Below are 18,300 nucleotides of genomic sequence, written 5' to 3' on the forward strand. Positions count from 1 at the left end.
GTACTAAATAAATGTATGAGTAATTACAAAAAATGTGTTTACATATACAAATGCAATGCAATATACCATCTGAAACAACAGTGGGAAACTGGTGACTACACATCCAAACAAGAGGGTGAAGGATATCATATTTTTTTCCTGGGCAACAGGAAGCCAAACATCATTAAGTGAAACCAAGGTCAAAATGCCTTGAACGCGGATGTGGGAGGGGTGGAGAAAAGGCTGAAAGCAGGTAGATAAAACATTTACTCCTAATGACTTACCTTCAGCAGAGCAGACCAGCAACACCATGGACATCGGCACAGCAATTTTAATAATTGGCTTCGCTGCTCTTGTTGCAGCCTTCCTCCTTCTGGTAATTGGACTTGTGTACTCTGAGCTGATGAATTCAGACATTCCTCGTGGGGTTGCAAATAGATGGAAACTGCACATGGTTCATGGCTTGTTTGTTGGCATAGCAATTGTGGTGAGTATCTATGGCGTCTCGGAAATTGTTAATGCTTATTATTTGTATGCTCCATTAATGTTTTGCATATTATGTTTTTAAATATTAAATGCACTTAATCCTTAGTGTGAAGGAAAATGACTGTTCGTCCAACAGAAACAAAACCGACTCTTTTAGGCTGTTGTCAAAGATGGCTGTCCTTTCTGTGTCCTCCAGCAACTGATAAAGCTCACATCAGAGACATTTTAGATAAGATATCAAGTCTAACAAAGGTGCATAAAAGGCAAGGTCATGTGTTCCCTTTCTTTGATGTTGTCATGGTAAATACGGTCTCTCAGACAGAATAACTTTGACTTTGACTTTACCTATCAAGAACACTGATAATTATTTGTATTTGAAACATAAGTCTCTGTGGTACCTTTCCCCTAAAGGGTCGTATCCTACATCGCCTGGGTGTTTGTCATCAGATCAGCTTTCTCCGACGGTTTGTGGCCTGTTTCCTGACCCGCTTAAATCCAGTTCCTGCGGGTCTGCGGGTGAAGGATATGAAGTTTTCTGATGTCCCGGTGCGAGTCTATGAACCCACAACAGTGTGTGACGGCTTGAGAAGAGGTCTTGTGTATTTCCCTGGAGGTGGATGGGTATTGGGAAATATAGGTAAACTACGTTAATATAATTCATTTGAGTCATACTGTAGAATGATACTCTTTTATGTGCATTAAAACTGTCATTTGTATCGTTTTACCTGGCATGACCTGAAAGCTATATCCACATAAATAATCAAGTTTTTTGCAGTATTTCTGAACTTAAATTAACTTTCATAGCATCAGAAGATTGTTGTATTTATGTGTGCATGTGTTGTTAAGACTTAGATCATAAATGAAAGGACATTTGAATATATTTTCAGATAAAGTTCCCCTCTTTTATATTAATTTCCACTGTTTATTTTACATTTGGCTCAGGAACAGACCCTTAAGATAATTAATGTTGATATTATTGTGGAAAAAAGGTTGCAGTCTCTACCAAAAAACTGTTTTTGCTTATCTTTAATGTACTGTGTTATTATCTGTCCAGGTGTTGGATACTTTATATGCTAGACAGTTTGTTCCCTTATTTTAATTATGTGGTGTCTGGAAAAAAACGGAAATTAAAAAACAGAAAGTTGAGTAAAAAAGAAAGTTGTAAACTGTGTAAATACATAGTTAATATAATAGCTACACTTTTTACTTGAAATGTGTACTTTCCATCATTACCATCACAGTATGCTCACCGAATACACAGTGTTGACAGCGATAACAAAGGTTGCCATTCTGTCTTTAGTGCTAGCATATATTCTGCTAACAGTGATCCTAATTCTCCACAGATTCTGTCGATGAAGTCTGTCGGCACATCGCCAAGGAAACCAACACGACGGTGGTTTCTGTTGGGTACTTAAACTTTTCAATTCAAATAAATACTCCAACAAATCTTCCAAAGAGCCAGAACTAACCATATTGCCACTCCACCTTCCCTCTCACCCCTCTCAGGTACCGATTAGCCCCTGAGCACAGGTACCCTGCCCCGCTGGACGACTGTGAGGCAGCGACATGTCACTTCCTGTCTGTGGCCGAGGCAGAGTTTAGCGTGGACCCTCGCAGAGTGGCAGTGGGAGGGGACAGCACTGGGGCTAACCTGGCAGCCGCGCTGTGTCAAAGGCTGGCGAGGAGAGAGATCGGACATCTGCTGTTCCCCTGCGCTCAGGTCCTCATCTACCCAGCCCTGCAGATGGCAGATTTCAACCTGCCCTCATACCAGCAAAATCATGCTGTGCCCATATTGTTTCGTGGCCGTATGGCGTTCTACTTCCTGCAGTACCTCAATGGGGACATGTCGCTGTGCCAGGACGTTTTGGAAGGCATCCATGTCCCAAATGAGCTCAAGCCACGATATGAGGAGTGGCTCTCCCCTTCTAATCTTCCTGCTGGGTTCCTTGCACGGGGTTACGATAAGCACCCAACCGCTGAGTATAATGGGCAGGTGTATCACGCAATGAAAGATGGTCTGGAACACGAGGTTTCTCCTTTATTGGCGGAAGATGCTGACATTCAGAAAACACCTCCCACCTTTATCCTCACCTGTGAGTATGATGTTCTGAGGGATGAAGGGTATCTGTATAGGAAACGACTGCTGGACATGGAGAAGGATGTGACCTGGCACCATGTGGCGGGGGGTTTCCATGGCATGATTAACTTCTTTAACCAGGGCTGGCTCGGCTTTTCCTCCGCAGTGCAGGTGCTGGATTGTGTTGTGGATTACATAAAGAAACTGTGAAAAGCATGTACTTTATTCTATACTTTCTATTTTGTTATATTTTTTGGAATAAACAAATCTTGCCTCGAGTGACAACGTTTTCTTCTTCATTAAAAGTATATTGTTCAAAGAAGACTAAAAACTCCACACAAATCGATAAAAAAACTTGTTTTATACCCAACATAAATAAAGTAGCCTGAAGACAAACAGTGTGAAAACAACTTCTGGCACCATTTTAACAATATAGAGTGTTACAAAGTTAGATGTCATGCCAAAGTCCTAAGAAATGCATCTTCTTTCAACACAGATGTAAGACATCTCCTATTTGCTTCCAGGATACTCCGCTTGCCTCCTCTTTCAGTGTTTGCTGTATCCATAGCAACAGAGCTCTTCTATTTCCTAGGCCATCGTGGGGCCATGGTGAATGCTCCTATCTGTTTGACTATAACCATGTTCTAACTGCTAGGCCTGCAGATTTCCCTGGTTGGGTGCATTTGGCTCCAGGTAAAACATGAAGCAAACGGGGACATCACAGGACAAATGGTCCCAACCCGGCTGGAGGATAGAGCAGAAGTATGCAAACAAAGTGCTGTTAGGCAACTGGGCAGAAGACAGACTTCAGGTAAGTATTTTTTTGCTTGTGTTATTTCCGTTTGTCTGAATAAGATGATCTGATTTAATCAACTTCAATTGAATGTGAGAATAAAAACTATCTATGCCTCTTTTTTGCTGTGAATCCGCAAACATAATGTAATACAAGTGGCAGCTTGCCAAGGGTTTTGTAGCACATTAGTTGGTAGTCAAATCTATAGCAGAGTGATTAGCAGCCTCAGTTCAGCTACCTCAGCACAGCCTCCTGGTGGGAGAGTCAAGAGCCGGAGACTAATTGCATCGACGTGAGGTTCGGCCACGGGCTGCTGGTTCAGGATCTGAGAGGAGAAATGACTTAAGAAACACTGTACAACAGAGCGGATCGATAGCGAGGTGTGAGCTTTGCTGATCGTTGCGCTGGGCTCATTGTTCAAGTCCCTGTATCGGCCTATATCCCCCCCACACCTCCTCATTCCTCTTTTGTGATGTCTGTTTATTCTGTCTGACGCAGTTCACTCGAGAGGCACAGACAGCCAGCAGCACATATCGTTCAGACCACCGCCCCCACTGGGACTTCAGGCCAGACGTCTCTGTGAGGAGGACTGCCCTGCATAGAGCTGAGGTCAGCCTTAAACCGGTCATTCGCGGCATTAACACCAATTGAATGCCTGTCAAAACCCTGCGAGTCAGGGCTTTCTTCTCTAGATTGTGGCCACTTCTGCATTATATTGACGGCCTAGAATAGATAAAGGCCTGTGTGATAAACTCTGTATGAAAGCAGGTTTCTGGTCAGACTCAGCAGCCGTGAAAAATGTGTAAATCATCAGTCCTATCAGGCACTTAAAGGCTACTTAGAGCAATTTGCTGCTGTCACATGCTGAGCCTTTTGAAGATCATTGTAAAAGAACAGGTCATGCCCTTGTTAATGTTAATCCAGTGAAAACTAATGTATATGTGTGTCGAGACTGCTCTGTATTTTCTTACAGGGGCTTCCATCCAAGCTGCTATTTGACCACCATGGCCCACCATCCTCTCATTACTTGGTCACACACTATGGAGAGAGCTACCAGCACACCAATGCTTTGCCCAATCTGCGACCATGGCATCCAGACAGCTTGACAAGGCAGCTGGAGAGGGTTAACCAGCCAATTTCTGGTAAAATAGAGCACAATTTAAAGTACCACAACTGCCGAAAAGTGAAGATTATATTTACAGTGGGTGTATTGAAAACATACTTCGCTATATTAAATTTTGTTCAGACAAATCACATCAGCAGTGCATGAACAATTACACTTAGTGCCCACAGATGCCTTTGTTATGGTTCCAGGTCAGTCACCAGTGTAATTAATGGCCACAGTAACATGGCAGTTAACTTCTCTACTGTGTTCGCTCACAGCCCTTCCAACCAACGCTGGCCCGCCGCGGTCCACAAAGCACCGTTTGGAAAAGCAGCAGTCACACCTCCCGTCGCTGACTGTGTACGGGTCAGCATACCAGAGGCACCCACTTAGTGCCTTCTACCAGAGCCGCTTTGCCAGGGCTTCACGCATGCTCTCCAGCCACCTCCACGCAGCCAATCACAACAACAAGGACCTGGATCTGAGGCGGCACTCATTACTACTAATCCCAGATCATTGTTTGAGTCAACTTCAACAATCACGACAGGCTTAGAGAAAACGATGGGACTCTAGAATTGCTTCACACGCTGCATGTTAATTTAGAAGTCCTGTTCAAAGTGCTGTGTGTTTCCTCTAATGTGTTAGTCAGCTGCATGACAACACTGAACAGAGCAAAGCATTCGGCAAATCAAGAATAATTAAATAATTAAACATGATTCTCATTTTATGTTTATGTTTATTAAGGATCCCCATTAGCTTTTGCTCTTGACAAAAGCTACTCTTCCTGGGGTCCGACACTTAAAACAATACAACAATAACACAACAATAACAACATTCAAGACATAATTCCTGACATCATTAACAACATCACCAACATCATCAACAATTTCCAACATCATCAACAATCTCATCCAATTTCAATATCAATCTCAGCCAAGGATGAGTGCACTAGACACCCACCCACCAGTACAAAACATGAGATCAAATTAAATGAGGGCTCACAGCTCACAAGGGTACAACATGGTCATTAGTAGATGGCCCTTCAATCTCTTCTTGAAAGAGGCTCTGGACTCTATTTCAGTAAGGTAGTTTGGCAATGAGTTCCATTCCATTATAGCTCTATAAGACAGAGAAGAGTTCAGTAGATGTGTCCTGGGTTTAGGTGCCCGTAGATGGCCTGATGTAGCTTGTCTAGTCGTATGGTCATGCTCGTCTCTTGTGTAAACTATTTGATCATAAAAATACAGTGGTCTTTTGCAAAATTGGATATTTTTTAGAAAAGTGATAACACGAGATTGCAGACGTTTCTCAACCGGAAGCCATGATAGGTTTCTATGCATACCTCCAATATGAGTGCGCTTCGAACAATGGAGAGCTAGTCTGGCAGCCTTGTTTTGAGCTATTTGTAATTTCTGTAAATGTGTTTTTGCTGCTGATGACCATATGACCAGACAGTACTCAAGATGTGACAAAACCAGAGACTGAATGACTTGAAGTGGTTGGTGTTACATACTTTGTACATTTTCTCGCCACAGCTATGCTCCTTCCCATTTTAGTTACGATACTGTCTATTTGCTTTGTCCACCGTAAACCAGAATCAAGAACAATGCCAAGCAACTAAGTCTTGTCTACCTGTTCCACTGGCTGACCAGCCGGCGTCAGGCTTAATTGAGGATTGCTCTGGATCCAAACATCATCGCTTTTGTTTTTGCAATGTTGAGTACCAGTTTGTTATTGTTGACCCAGTCTGCTATGGCTTTAATCTCTATTTTAAGTAGATTGTTTAACTCACTGCATGTTGATGCTGTACTGTACATTGTGGAATCATCAGCATACATTATTACACTGGACTTATTTAATACGTAAGGAAGGTCATTTGTGAATATTTTGACCCTGTAAAGACTGTGGGTTACTGTGTGTTGTGAGTAGTCTTTAATGTTTATATATATATATATATAAATGTGTGATTTTGTTTAACCCTCCTGTTGTGTTCGTTTCTCCCCTCTTACTTTGGTTTTCCAGATTAATTTGAATGGTCTGCTAACTGCTCTTACATTAACACAAAACCATTAATAATCACTAAATTGTATTAAACACGTATCAGACTACTGGTTTAAATGAATAACTGCAGTGAATATAGAAGGAATAGACAGTGAAAATGTATTCCAAAATGAACTTTTGGTCGATTTGTGGGTGTGTACTATGTAATGGATGAATATAATGTGTACCCATTCATTTCCTATAGAAGTACTTTTTGACCTCTCAAAGTTACAAAGTTGAATTCTATGTAAGTGTTAATCAGCAATTGTATATGTATACAAATGCCTAGGATATCATAAGGCCTTGAAGCCTCAAATGAAAAATATATTTCTGATTGATGAAAGAAGTAAATTGGATTTGACCAAAAACGACTGGTTAAGAAGGAGAAAGGAAAGTGCTATAATTTAGTTCTACCAGAGGATAATAACTAAATTATCCCACGTTCTACCAATTATATCTGAATAATGGGCTATTATGACCATAGAAACAATGATGGAAACAAATAACTACAAGAATTGTGATGCAAGTACTGACCTGTAAATCGAGGCAAACCGGAGGCCCGAGTCATCCCAGGCAACATCTGAAGGGACGTGTCTAACTCCGATTCAGTGAGGTGTTTTGTTACAGGGGATCAAAGTGTTTAATTAGGGAGAATCAAAGCTGCTTATGTTTGATGGTCAACCATCTGCGTCTGTTTCCCTCTCCCCGCCTGCCTGCTGCCTTCCAGTGCACCTGAAGCACTTCACCCACTGTTTAGCGAGTTAGTCACTCCACTGTGCTGCTGATGACTGCACGTCACATGGCTCCTCTGAGATGTGGGAAGTCTATAGCCTGAACATGTTCTTCCTATGCACTGTTGTGTGTGCCTCGTAAGCCACATGATGGTGCTGTAGCAGCATGTCACTCTTTGGAATATGTCAGTGTGTCTTTGAAGTCCTCTGCATTACAGCTAATGAGCAAACAATGAGGGATTTATTATTTGTCATATTATTCGTATGCTTATATCCATTGTTATTGTAATTGCTTAACACCACAAGTGCTTAGATTGTTCCTATGTTATTCTTTCATTGGTTTTAGGTCGCACAAATACTGAAATAGACATTTGGATTACTACCCATACTGATTAATTGTAGGTTAATGAGCAATGAATACAATTTATATCATTCTTTTCATGTTTATAAAACAAGGTATTGATTTGGTACAATGAACACAAATACAAATGACGGCAAAATAATACAATTATACAAATCAAAGTCTTAGTATTGAAAGAGTCACATAAGTAGTGAAAAAAATGCTTATCGAAGCCCACCTATTTATATTTTATGACACATCCATTTACACCCTGTCATTTTAAAGAGCAAGTTTACATAATGGCATTGTATCCAGGCCACTCTGTAAGTTATATTTGTGCCCTACACAGTGGAGTCGAATGATTGATTATCACTTTATTGCCCAATCTTTGTAATGTGTTAGTTGAATGAGCTCATTTACTCTGAGTCTTATTTATGAACTATCTAAAGAGGTTAAGCATCTGGAATGATATAAAACCAACTTAATGGCAGGAAGGAGTGGCAAATCAAATAAGCAAACAATTTACATGGCAGCACATCCTGCGTAAATCTAAGCAAGCAGTAGTTGGACTAACATTAAGAGTCTAATATTTGACATCTGCTGCTGCCAGGGACTGAGACATTAGGAACAAACATTCCTTTGTGCGACTCAAGGACATAAAGTAGTGTGACGGTTTTAGAACGGTGATCTTCAGAAAAAACCTAAGACAGCACAGAGTTGAGTTTTAACCTGAGCAGAGCACTCAATCAGAAATCAGAACAAGAAACTGGAGAAGTATGCTCTTGCAAGGATATTCCATCATGACCTAATCTTTTCACTAATAGAAAACTGAGTCCTCCTCACACACTGGTCTGCCGAGGCCTCTTAGCAGGGAGTGAAAGGACAAAGGGGAAAAGTATGCCTTTCGCTGCAGAGAGGACACTCAAGTTCTCATCTATGAAACCGGGAGAGATCTCATCAGCATCGAACCTCATGGTGAACTGGGGGCTTACACAATAGATCGAGCCATCCATTGCGACACACTGGAAGGCGGGGCAGTGATGAATCCTTTTGGTGCTGCACTCGTACCACATTCGAGCCACGGTATGGTAGCGGTACACTCCGAGACCCAGCAGGGGGTTAACATCGAAACGATACAGAAACCTCCCCACGCCTATCATATCTGTGGTTCTGTCTTTAGTTCCTGCTAGCAGACTTGGTCTCCAGGTGTTGGTTTTGGGGCTGTAGCGCAGCAGTATGCATCTCAGAGTTCCCCCAGAAACAAAAAGCTCTCCACTGCACACAGCGACGTGATGCGCCACAGCGAATGTATCATTAGGCAGTGGAGCCACGAACGTCCACCTGTCCAATCGCGGGTCGTAGCGCTCCACTGAGGAGAGGCACTCCCCTCCGATGGCGTAGATGAAGCCCTCCAGTGCTGCCAGTTTGCAGCGGGGCCTGGCTTCATTCATGGGACTGATCTCCTTCCAAATTGATGTCAAAGGATTGTAGCAAAACACTCGCTTTGAGGGTGTCATTTCTCTGTCAGTGCCTTTGCAGCCTACCGCCACAAATAAGTAGTTATCCATTGTGCACATGGCGCAGGCTTTAGAGATGACCTCCTTTGGGATCAGGCAGAGTGTATGCCAGGCGTCTTTGTAGTCATCATAACAGTACACTGCACTGGATGTCCTCCTCTGCTCCGTCTCTGCCGGTTGCCCTCCTGTGTTCCTCGCCCAGTCTTGAGGGTCCATATCTGCCACAATGACAAACCTCCTCCCTCTCATCCTCTGCTTTTGGATTTGCTCCCGCTCACCAGCCATTAGCCGCCCATAAAGGTCGGGGTCCCTAATCACCTGGAGGTAGTTGTCTGACATGACTCCCAGGGCTGCTTTCTTCACAGAAGTCTGGCCATGTTTCTTGGCAAGACACAGTGTCTCCAAACAGTTTCCCAGATTGAGTATACTATTCAGGCTTTCCAAATCTTTGCCATCGAAATCTTTCGCTGTAAGGTCTAAAAATGCTGCTTCAGTCTCTGGATCTGCACCCTCCTTTACAGTTATGCCTTTGCCGTCTGTAGAGTGACAGATCGTGGGGTGAGCAGTGATGGACTCAGAGCTGGTTGGGGCCAGAGAGTGAGTCACTGGAGTTGAAGCGCTTGTATTTAGAACGGGGATGTAAAGCTCCGACTGCTCTGCTGCTGACAGATAGCTCTCCTTGCGTAGGAGTACAGGCCTTGCGGGGTGCCTCCGTTTCAGGCATTCCAGTGACGGAGACTCTGGGAGGCTGCTGCCCCGACTTCCCAGCTCCACTGGCTGTGACTCAGAGTTCCTCTCATACTGACCCAGCACAGTGTTTAAGCCTGTAATGGAGTGTGAGGAAGACTCCACATAGTAATCATATATCTTTCCCCGCACTATCTGGTCTCCTGTTCCCTCCAGCACCACGTTAGCATCCTCCACTTTGATCTCTGCCTTGGAGAGGAAGCTGGAGTAGGCCCCCTGGTGCTCCAAGTCCTGCCTTAACTCCCTGCCCACACCCACAATGCCCTCCAGCTTCTGCAAGAAGCAAGGGGAGCGGCGCCCCGTCGCACTGCCCATCCCACTCTCAGTCGGATGAGGAAGGTTCAAAGCAGATCCAAATGAAATATTACTGGTGGCAACCTCGGCCTGCTTCTGATGAGGGAGTATCGCTTCTTTCATGCTGACACTATATGACATACTAAACGCATCCTCACTGTTTTCAGCTTGGCATGCAGGAGCTTCTGTTTCCGTGGTGTTGTCAGACGTCAGGTCATCAGGTTGCGAGGGTCTGGGTCGCGTGCCCCCATCATCCGTGTCATGTTCTGATGAGCTTTGACTACGTAGCAATGTCTTGCAGTTTTGGCAGGTTGCCTTTTCTGGTCCTTTTTTGTCTTTGACAGAGAGCTGAGTTTTCTGAGCGTCCCTGGCACTGTGGAACCTGTAGGCCCATGCAACCAGCAGCACGGCAGCCACAGAGAGACTCAGTTTCAACAGCAGCTGCATGTCGAACTGCACTGCCAAAAGCTCTGCAATGGGCATAGCTGGAAAAGCGATGGTGGCAACGATTGGTCCACTGATCCTATTGAATGTTGTTGTCAATGCGTCTCAGTTTCATGCTGTCTGGCTTTCATTGTTAAGGAGCTGCTGTGATCTAATGACTGTGCCTCTTCGGCCAAAGGATCAAGTGTAAAATGATACCTCTAGAGAAACTATTTGCATCACTGGCTGTCTAGAGGCGGGGCACTGGTCGTACAACACCTGGGGCAACTTGGCAGATGCAGATTCAATAACCATACGTAAATACTGTAGCACATAGATCAATATTTGGTTATGCAATTTGCTGACTCACCCACACTTTCCTATATTTATCAGAATGTCATCAAATAACTTTCTGAATACATGATCTGATCATAACTGATGTTTGTGGTTCAGGTCTCACTTTATTTTGTCCATTTCTGAAAATTACCCTAAAAAACATTGTCATATGGATCCTGCTTCCTAATTTGTTGACACAGAAAGCTGCATGAGGAAAACATGGTTTGCATAAGGGGTGCGGTTTTATAATTGGATGACATTCATCAAATACTTAATAACCAGGATGCATCTGTTTGCACAGCCATGCCACAGATCAAAGGTCCGTTTGCTGTGCAGATGATACAATTACTTTCTTTAAAGGTAAGCTGAAGATTGCTGTCAAGCAACGAAATGGCAGTCACTTGGAATTATAAACGTGTGGAACTGTAAATAATAAAGATAACCATCTGACCCAGATGGAACGAGTGTCTACAGAGAAACCTGAAAGTGCCATTCACTCCCATATACTATGCAAACATACATCCGTCACATGGCAGCGATGTCTCTCTGTCACCGCTGGCAGGCTGTCATTTGTGTGGCTGATAACACACTTGAGCGAGTCTGTGGTCAACAACAGAGCAGTGTTTATTTGAAAGGTGTGTCACGTGGAGAGGCGTACAGAGAGCGTGTCAGGTGTCCTAGCTGACATGAGTGCTTTTTGGTCATCCGATACCCAAGCCTGCAGACGCTATGAAGGAAACTGGATTCAGCAGGCATGGCTGACGAATGAATCATTGACGAATGGGCCAAAGAGGCTGCTTCTTATCCTCGCCATTGATCCAAGCTCAGGTGCACTATTCAGAGCACAGCTAAAACGAAAACATTGAGTCAGTCATGTGCATTGTTGTGTGACACCTTCACCTTGCTTGTGTCATCAATGATATGAGTGCAACATGCGGCTGAACACGAACAGAACATAAATGTTTCCAAGGTGTATTCTTTTTTTGTAACCCTTTGAGAATAGTGAAGCGTGTCAGGCATAGATAGGAACAATAAAGCTTTATATCTTGTGCCTATCATATTTCTTGAGTGATCAATTTGTTAAGGAACAAAGGAATATTTAATGAGGGCTCAAACTCAGCAGACTGTCTCACTAACAAACCTCAACACCATCTACTTTAATTGGCAAACAGAACAATGTCTACATGTTTAATAAAAGGTTCATACAAAAAGCTTGCTCTTGTTTTCCCACTGATGTGGCCATGTGCTACAATGGCCCAAAACACTTCCTTTGGGAGAAATGTGCCACAGCTTCAGAAATCATGCAATTATAGATGCAAACAAATGTGCCAAAGCACATGGAAACGAGGAAACATCGTCACCAGCTTGAAGCTTCATACATAGGGTTTAGTAAAAAGGGTTTCATAAACGAAATGCTGCAAATAACAGAAAGCTGCAAGAAGCTCGAAACACAACGGAAACGGGGACACTAGAAAGTACTGCACATGGACCGGAGCTTTTGTTGGCGCTCGGTGATTGTAAAGCTGGCCAACTATCACTGTTGGCACCGTTAGCCTGTTCCATTGTAAGTGTGTTGTCAGTATATTTGAAATGACTAGGCTAGCTAGCTAAAAGCAGATTTGTAGTAATAACAGAAGAAACAGAAGCAGTTGGGGAATATCTTCTAAATGCTGCTTGTGTTGTCAAGTTTGTGAAGATGTTTTTTCATTTTCATGGGATATGGAAGGTATTTGCATTGTTTTTCAAACTGTAGCCTTTTTCTCCAAATGGAAATGTTTTGGGCCGTCGGAACGCGTTTGCACCTGTCGGCCAATGTAGTTGTCTCAACAATTGCTAAAAGTATTACTTTCTGGCTAAGAGCGTATGGATGTCCATACATTTAAAATGGTTATATCCATTACTTGTTACTCTGAAATAATGAATGAAATATACTACTATATAACCTTTGGATAGTTGTAATACACAAAGATACACACAAACAAAGTTATGGTGTACTTTCCTATTGGACTCATCATAACAAAAAGACAATTTGCACATAATCTAATGCATTCAGAAATAGAAAATGGAGCTTTTCTTCTCTCTTGAATGCAAAGTGAGTGAAAACAGGTAAAACCTGTCTTGAATCAAAATGTAAATGATAGCTGTGTAATAATGCTCTACAGTGGGTGGACAAGCATCCGTGCCTTTTGCTTCCCCTCACTGGAAAACAAATTAATTCAAAATGAATTTGACTGTCTGTTAATAATGTGTGTGCTAGCAGCTCTCATCTGCAGATTCAGGAATATGGATTGTACTCTGGCAAGGTGAGCCGATATCCCAAACGGATGTGTCTATGCTTTATTCGACTAAGCTTTATAAATCTCCCCTCTTACCTCCTGCCTGGTTTAAACCGTAATCCCTTAATACATGTTGTGTCCTTAGAATAGCTTAAATTGCAATTCTTGTGAAGTCCAAAAAATGAAGGATTATTCTGCATTAAATCACCCTCCACTCTGTTGGAGCGCACACAAACTGGAAAGGGTAAACAAAAACGTCAGAATCTCGTTTAAAAGTCGTGTTGGGGTCAGAACAATCGGAAATATCATCACATTTTTTGAGCTTGCTTATCGAGCAGGCATACACGTACATCTCCGTCTCGAGGCAGACCCTCGTATACTGAGATAATCCTCAAATTAGATTGTAAACAATGCCTGCAACAATCTAGATATTGCGAAGTGAGAAATATAAGATATTCCCGTCCCAAGCATCAATCAAAGAAGGAGCACATCTAGTACTGAACATGTCGAACACAGTGTTATAAGTAAAGTCAAGTCTTGTAAGTTTGATCATCTCTCCATTTTAATACAGGTGAAATGAAACAAATGCAACAACCCTGTTTACACACTCTGCCTAAAGTGAGCACCTCCCTGGAATGGCGGCTAAAATGATCCTACTAGTACTGCAGATGTCTGTGTAAGAGTTACATATTGGACACAATGTAGGTCACTTAAGATAGTATGTCACAAGTGAACAACTGGATTACAGACCAGTGACAATGAGTTGCAGTGCTGTCAATTGCAACACAACAAAAGGAGAAATCATCTTCAAACGTCACATGCACCACAACCCCAGAACAGCAGACATATGTCAGATATTTTTTTAACTTTTTTTTACACTGTCCTTGGAGACTTGCCATATATAAAAAAGCCCGAATGAGAAACAGAAAGGCTGTTAAAGTGTCTGTCCTTTCAGCCAAGAATTATTCTGAGAACAGTGTTGAATGACGTACAAACAAAGATGGAGAAGTGTAAACTCCAACTATATCAGCAACCATCCCTCACCATAACCCATATAACCTCTTTAATTATTTTCAATATTTACACTGATGTACACAAAATACACTCAAAAAGGAGATTTTTTTTTTCGTAATGCATTTAAATCCTCTTGTACATTCCGAGCCATCAGAAAAAAGCAATACTTGTATATCAATAAAAAAAGAATGTTCTCTTGGAGCATCTGTGTTTGTACCCCCACGGTTTATCATCTGGTTGCTAATCAGGTGCACCCCAGGACATGGAACAGATGGGAGTGGTTGATATGGGGGTACATCCTAAGCCAGTTACACTTTTCACATTTCAGTCAACACAATGACATTTAGACACGTCAAAATAAAAGCCAAATGCTTTTTTCTTTTCTCCGTTTCAAATCATCTGATTTTATTGATCAACAGGCAGACGTGGGACAAGAAACAAAAACAGGTGTAACTGGGAAGGGCTATATAGGAGGGGGTTATTGTCATGTTCATCACGTTTGTTCTTTTGATAATAATATCTTGGTTATTATTTTATTACAAAAAACAGAAGAGTGCACAGTCATGGCACAGTTTCCTGATCGATTGATGCATGGAGGGCCTGTTGATGACTGGAGAAGGCTTGCAGGGTGTGTGGAAAATATGTGTCTGTGCATGTGTGTGTGTGTTTGTGTGGATGTTGTCTAAGAAGGGCAAGTATATGTTTATGTGTGTGTATGTGTGTGTGTGTGTGAGAGTGTCTTGGATGAGAGGTTTCACGTCAGTTCCACTGTCACTGTGAGGACAAGTGCCATCCACGTTAGTCCGAGCACGTCCAGACGGGATGCTCCATCTACACACACCAAAGAAACAGTCAATAAGACAAACACACACTTCCTCAGGCTTCCATTCATCAATCAGCAGAGTCATATTTCAAAAAAAGTGTTTAAATATATTTCCCCATGAGGGATTAATAAAAGTTCATCTTAAATGCATTGATCCCAATTACTTTTAGATCTGAACCCTGTTACATGTAATGAGCTGGATATAGTGTGCAGTAATCCTACAATAAGTGCATAACCATGAAAAGCCACACTCTGTATATTCAAATAATGCATACCATTGTAAATAGACCACAATGCATTTGCTTGTTAATAAATAAGCAGTTTTAGTTACCAAAAATGTTTTATGTAAATTAGGCTATTTCTACCAAAGGGAGAAACTTTAAGGGAGTTGCTTTAAAAACAATGCACATTTTAAAACACAAATGTGCCAAAACACATTCATATAAAGAAACATTTTCACCACAACACATGCGCAGCCATTAGAAAACATATTAGAAAACATTCACTAGACCAGGGGTGTCAAACTCAAGGCCCGGGGGCCAAATCCGGCCCGCGACGTCATTTCATGCGGCCCCTCAAGAGATTGCAAAGAATATAATATGTTTATTATATGGTTACATGCCGATTTACAGAAGCTCGTTGCCAATAAACTACATGTCCCACAATGCATCTCAAATTTGACTTTTTTCTCAGAATTTCACTTTCTTTCTTCAAAATATTAATTTTTTCTCAGAATTAGATTTTTTTTTAAATCATTTTGTGACATTCTCACTGAAGAGACTTGCAATGATTTGCCCTAGACTTCTGCTTTCAGACGTAGTTAATTATGAAGTTATTACCCTATCCGATAATAATCCAATGCAGAGGCAATAATGTCATATAATACATTATTTTATATATATTAAATATTTATATATGTATTTTGATATAGTCTTAAAGTCACAACCGGCCCTTTGAGTGCAACCATAATGCTGATGTGGCCCGCGAAGACCCCCCTGCACTAGACGAATAATGTAAGTGGATAATGATACCAATAAGACCTCTCAAAACACGATTGGCGTCTGCAGTCAATTCAATTGTATTTTTATAACCAGATATGACCCTATGTCCTTCTACCCTCGATTTAGATCAGAAAAAAACTCCCCAAAAAAATGGGGAGGTTCGTCTACAGAATTAACATATTACAATTATGAATACGTATCGACAAACAGGATTGCAACATAGGTGAATACAGTTTAGGGGTACACTTCGCGCCAGAATATCTCCACAAAGAAACCTTTTTCTTTCACAATATTTAAAGAAAACAGTTGAGCTATGAGAATCTTTTTATGCTTGGGACTTGTCCACAGCAGGGATACTAGGTTGTAGAGGAGAGTGAAACTGGAGGCGCTGTGGGAGAAAAGTTGTGACTGAGTGTGTGTGGTGATGTGCTAACACCAGCAACAGATTGTTCAGAATGTGCCAACATGGAGACTACGCAGACATCGCACTCTCAAGTGAGCCTGACCACATCGGGGTGTGGTCAGGCTCATTAGAGTCAAGTTCTCATCTGGTTGCGGTTAGACCTGTCAGGTGATGCAGTTTGTTGATTCTGGATGAGAAAACATTGTCTGCTGAGAAATGTTGATTGCATTGCGATGGGATCATTTGTTCGTCAGGATTAAACTATCAAGGCTTCTTCACACTGAACGTACATCTCCACAGAATCTGTCATTTCCGACACAGCATATTCCACTCAAGTCATATAACACAAGACAATAACAACCACATCGTCTCAATAAGTACTTCATAGCATTCTGTAATGGGCTTATCCAACCATAAGATCATCATCTGAGGTTCCCCTCAGTCTACAATCAGAGATGCAAGGCTCCCAGCCATCTGTCTGCCTTCACTTCTTGGCTCAGACCTCAGTGTCTTCCTGCCAACCTGAATGTGAACTGGGATTGATTTCAGTGGCAATGTGCTCGTTTTAATAAAGGAGGCCTCTACCTCAGTTTTGCTGGACATAAATATGCCAACGGAAACATTGCGCTTTCTTTTTGCATATGACTATGTGACTTTCAAGGCCCTACTGTCTGCATATTTAAACTAGCCAATGGATGTGAGGCATTTCAGGCAGAGGGGACGTGTGGGAGAGGAACACCTTCTGGAGGGAATGTTTAGCCTTTGACGACTTACATGCAAACAAACCTATATTACACACTACAGGAAAGGGAAGATGGCAAATAGCATAATGGGGCTCTTTTATGTAAAGTTAGATGCCATCTTTAGCTATACTTGAGCAGAGCCAAGCAGAATAAAATGAAGATTACTTGACTATGGCGCCTGGCATCCATGCTGTTGTTATTTCTGAGTCAGTGATTATGAAGGCCATCAGTTGAGTCTTTGTAGTTGTAATGGATTTCTCTTCTGATTGCACTTCCATGTCTTGGCCAAGATGATACATTGCCTGCAAAAACTAGACACCCCCCAAACTCTTGCTACTTTTTAACAGCCCAGGCGGCGGCGGAAAACATTTTTGTCCTCAATTTCGCTCATCTCTTGAATTCAGTTCATTGCCATGCTTGACAAGTTGTCTGGGCGAGTGGAATTCTGACAAGATGAATGAATATAACCCCTCATGGGAAGCACAGTTTTCTCATCTGCTGCGGCTCTGACTAACTGACAGGGGTGGTCCTTCCCACTCATGCCAGGGCGAAGAGTTTAGTATGCAGCCATTAAGCTTTGAGCCACGTGTGGGGTGACCTCTTGGGGCCATGTTGTACACCGATTTGAATTGCATGCAAGGCATGTCTGCGCGTCCAGGCTGACCTGATTATGTCCTTGCTGCGACACACCTGCTCCTGCGCTTACCATAACATTTGCATACTCACATTTGCATCCCTACGATACAACTAGCACAGACTGGAAAGGTGAGGTAAGACACAGGAGGAAAACAAAGAGCAGGAGGGAGAGAGACGGACACATTAAGTGCAGGAGAGGACAGGAGACACATGTTATTGAAGTATGATACTGGAAAAGCGTGAAAAAGAGTGAAGCCAATGTCAGATGAAAAGACTGTTCAAATCATGTCTGACTGGGGCGGTTCAGCTTAAAGACAGCTTGCCATCTGCTGCGGGAGCTGTACAGCACTGTACACGGGACAAACATGGCCGTCATACACAAGGGATTACTAGAAATTACACACTATTCAATATACATTCAAGGTTTCAAACATCTCTGTGTTCATTCTTGTTCATTAATCAGAATTCTACAATCTACTAAGCACCTAGTACACTCATTTATGCTTTTTCCATAAAAGCATTGATGATTCTTT

General features: G+C 42.2%; 3 protein-coding genes across 3 annotated transcripts; 2 read left to right on the forward strand and 1 right to left on the reverse strand.

The window, feature by feature from the left end:
• Positions 1-289: 289 nt before the first annotated feature.
• aadacl4 (arylacetamide deacetylase-like 4) lies at positions 290-2,755 on the forward strand. Its single transcript, XM_034082099.1, has 4 exons — positions 290-466; positions 877-1,102; positions 1,809-1,872; positions 1,972-2,755. Exons 1-4 carry the CDS (start codon positions 290-292, stop codon positions 2,753-2,755), a joined length of 1,251 nt encoding a protein of 416 aa, XP_033937990.1.
• Positions 2,756-3,218: 463 nt separating this feature from the next.
• cfap107 (cilia and flagella associated protein 107) lies at positions 3,219-4,996 on the forward strand. Its single transcript, XM_034082535.1, has 4 exons — positions 3,219-3,356; positions 3,837-3,947; positions 4,312-4,480; positions 4,722-4,996. The coding sequence occupies exons 1-4, from the start codon at positions 3,246-3,248 to the stop codon at positions 4,994-4,996; spliced, it is 666 nt and encodes a 221-aa protein (XP_033938426.1). The 5' UTR covers positions 3,219-3,245.
• A 3,397-nt stretch (positions 4,997-8,393) lies between these two features.
• Positions 8,394-10,595, reverse strand: LOC117446256 (kelch domain-containing protein 7A-like). Its single transcript, XM_034082336.1, has one exon. The coding sequence runs from the start codon at positions 10,593-10,595 to the stop codon at positions 8,394-8,396; it is 2,202 nt and encodes a 733-aa protein (XP_033938227.1).
• Positions 10,596-18,300: the final 7,705 nt, after the last annotated feature.

This window comes from Pseudochaenichthys georgianus, chromosome 5, assembly GCF_902827115.2.
Source record: "Pseudochaenichthys georgianus chromosome 5, fPseGeo1.2, whole genome shotgun sequence".
Classification (NCBI taxonomy): domain Eukaryota; kingdom Metazoa; phylum Chordata; class Actinopteri; order Perciformes; family Channichthyidae; genus Pseudochaenichthys; species Pseudochaenichthys georgianus.